The sequence below is a fragment of the Convolutriloba macropyga genome, chromosome 12 (assembly GCF_964194025.1).
Source record: "Convolutriloba macropyga chromosome 12, txConMacr16.3, whole genome shotgun sequence".
In the NCBI taxonomy this organism is placed as follows: Eukaryota; Metazoa; Xenacoelomorpha; order Acoela; family Convolutidae; genus Convolutriloba; species Convolutriloba macropyga.
Genome location: NC_134479.1, coordinates 25,051,045 through 25,053,862, shown reverse-complemented (window position 1 = coordinate 25,053,862; position 2,818 = coordinate 25,051,045). Strand labels below are relative to the sequence as shown.

The window sequence follows — 2,818 nt, the reverse complement described above, 5'->3', positions numbered from 1 at the left end:
CTGTGAAAACGAAAAACTTTGAGAAATTAACTTAAACCAGCGAAAACATTTATCACGTAGTTATCAACGAGCAGTTTGATCCTGAACAACGATAAACAATGGTTAGTTAGTTTTTTTCTTACTTTCTTTCAAAGCTGTAGGCACTCATCATAAAAACTATGGAATTATAAATTTATATTAAGTAAATAAATATTTAAAGAACAAAAAAAGATCGTGCAAATTTTTTTTTGAATGCTGATAATAGTGATACTTTTCATTTTCTTATTCCAAGCATTGAGTGCTTTTTATTGAAATTTTGAGCGTTCAGGACATACTCTTAAATCTGTCTTCATCATAATTACTTTTGTTCCTGCGGTTTGTTATTAAACCAATAATATTCAGCTGTATCATCTTCGCGGAAACTTCTGCTTGGCGCTGGCTTTTAATGGGCACACCGATTTTTTTTTGTTTTTCATTACGCAGTGTTTGATTACGCTACTCTAGATATCCATACAACTGTGGAGCTATTCAAAATTTATTATAGTTTTAAATAAAGTTTTTTCCCAGATTTGCAAACATTTCGTTCATATATCAGGTTAATTCCGTTTAAGAAGAAGATTCCTCAATCAAGAACAGCCAATAGGAAGTCTTTGATTACGATCCACAACTGTTTAATACGCGTGCACCCCGATCAATTTCTTGTATACATTTCTCAATATAAGAGATGACTTCAACCTGTATAAAAATTAATTACATTTTCGATTTTTGAAATTTCGCTACACAAGTATTGTAAAAAAAATTAAATATAATTTTAGTTTCTTTATAATACGATTTACTATACTGTATTGAATGGTGTTATAGACCAAGTAGAACAATCGTTCCTTTGTCGCCATATCCTACAATGATTTTTTTTTTGCTTAGATAAGTTTTGTGGAATTAAAGAGGTAGAATGTACCAATTGGTCCACTTCATTTTGCGGGGGCGCTGGCTCCCATTGCTAGACATGTGCTACCATAATCATTTTGTTTTTCACATGTGCTACCATAATCAGAAGTTTTTTTGTTTTTCATTAGGCAGCCATAATATGCGGCGCAAGAAACTCTGTTACGATATTTTACTAATTCTGATTTTAAAGGATAAATCGCAGGAACAATAAGATGAAATCAGAACATGGCAATTTGAAGCTGCCAAACGTCAAATTAGAAAATAACAAACCTCAACTCAAAAATTACTTCAGTTTGTTTGTGTTTCAGGCGTATGACAAAGATAACAGTGGATTTATCACTGCAGACGAAATACGCGAAGTGACAAAGAACGGTGGTTCAGGTTTCTCAGAACAAGAAATAGAAGGCATGATCAAAGATATGGACAAAGATGGCGATGGCCGTATCAACTACGAGGAATTCTACAAAGCCATGACGGGTGGAGAATGAACCAGCGTGAAAAATTACGAGAACCACTGTTTATAAAAATGTAAATTCAACTTTTACTCAAAAATAACTTGATAAAGTGATAATCAGTTGCAACTTGTTAAACAAATGTACGCTCGATAATAAATATTTCACTATTATTATAATCATCGGTTGCAGTAGTCCAGAAACGTTTTTTTTTCTCATTCAATTATCTAACAAACTGAAACTGTTTTCACGCCCACCACCTCCAGCCCATCTGGGAATCTAATTATTTATAATATGCACCTGTCCTTTAGCCGGACCCGTAGGTATCAGTCATCGGACCCTTAGAGGAACGAATAACAAGCCATGAAAACCAGAGCATCGGTGCGAAGACATCTGGGCTCTAAGTCTTTGAGGAGTTGAATCCCGTGAGCCTAAGGTCTCCCTAAAATCATTTTTTAAATAAAAAGATCCAATACATATACTTTTGCACACTGGTAAAGATAGAAATCAATTGTAATAGCTCCACATACCAGTAGAAGACCGGCAAAACTGAGCCGCTCTTTTTCGCATCCGAGTCAGTCAAATGCGGGTCTCCACAGTTGATACTTTAGACTTTAGAAAAGAAGTATTCATTAATCGTTATTACAATATTAAAACTCATTGGCAAAAGCACAAATCGCAATTTTACATGGTACCCAAGACCGGTTGGGAGCTGGCGCTTCCGGTCACGGACAGGATGATTCAAAGCCAGTCAGACCCAAATATAGGTATTGTTCAATATAGTTGCACTTAAAGTAGATTTTTAAATAAAGTTATTTTAAGTTGGGATTGCAAAACTTTTCTCTATTGTTCATGTCTTTGTTCTTTTGATATATTTCTTTTATGAATAACTGTATTTTCTTTAACGTCATTCGGAAAAATGAACAGATGCTGACAAATTTATGAGTCTTCATTGAAATTAGGATTGGGAAAAGTGTTTAGCTGTCGTAGAAAACAAATCAAAAAAATCAAATCAAAGCATGATCCTTTGAAGGAAAAATAATGATCATTTTTAAGATTTACAAGGGTTTAAGTTTTTTTTGCAGAGAAAAGAATCAAATTGAGGTTTATATCTGCTTAGAGCTGGTCGAATTCGTAGAATATAATTCTATAGTAGAATATCATTCTAATTGGTCTCATTCAGTAAAATCCAGTGAAAAATTATTTAAAGATGGCCTGAGTATTTTTGTGAAAAAAGTACTGTTTTGATTAGTCAGCCTGATTGATCTTTAAGACTTACGAACATTCACACATCCAACAAGAGCCACGGCCGTTGATATAAATTGCAATTTACATGGAAAGCTGCCCAGTTTTGACGTCATATTTAACAAACATAACTTTGGGCGTCTCTTTCGAATTTCATTTCAATCGGAGGCCAATCATCAGAAGTTTAATAGATTTAA

At 33.8% G+C, this 2,818-nt stretch overlaps 1 protein-coding gene across 1 annotated transcript; it reads left to right on the top strand.

The window, feature by feature from the left end:
• Positions 1 to 29: 29 nt before the first annotated feature.
• Positions 30 to 1,549, top strand: LOC142350694 (uncharacterized). The gene is made up of 2 exons (XM_075402621.1): positions 30 to 101; positions 1,233 to 1,549. Exons 1-2 carry the CDS (start codon positions 99 to 101, stop codon positions 1,410 to 1,412), a joined length of 183 nt encoding a protein of 60 aa, XP_075258736.1. The 5' UTR covers positions 30 to 98; the 3' UTR covers positions 1,413 to 1,549.
• Positions 1,550 to 2,818: the final 1,269 nt, after the last annotated feature.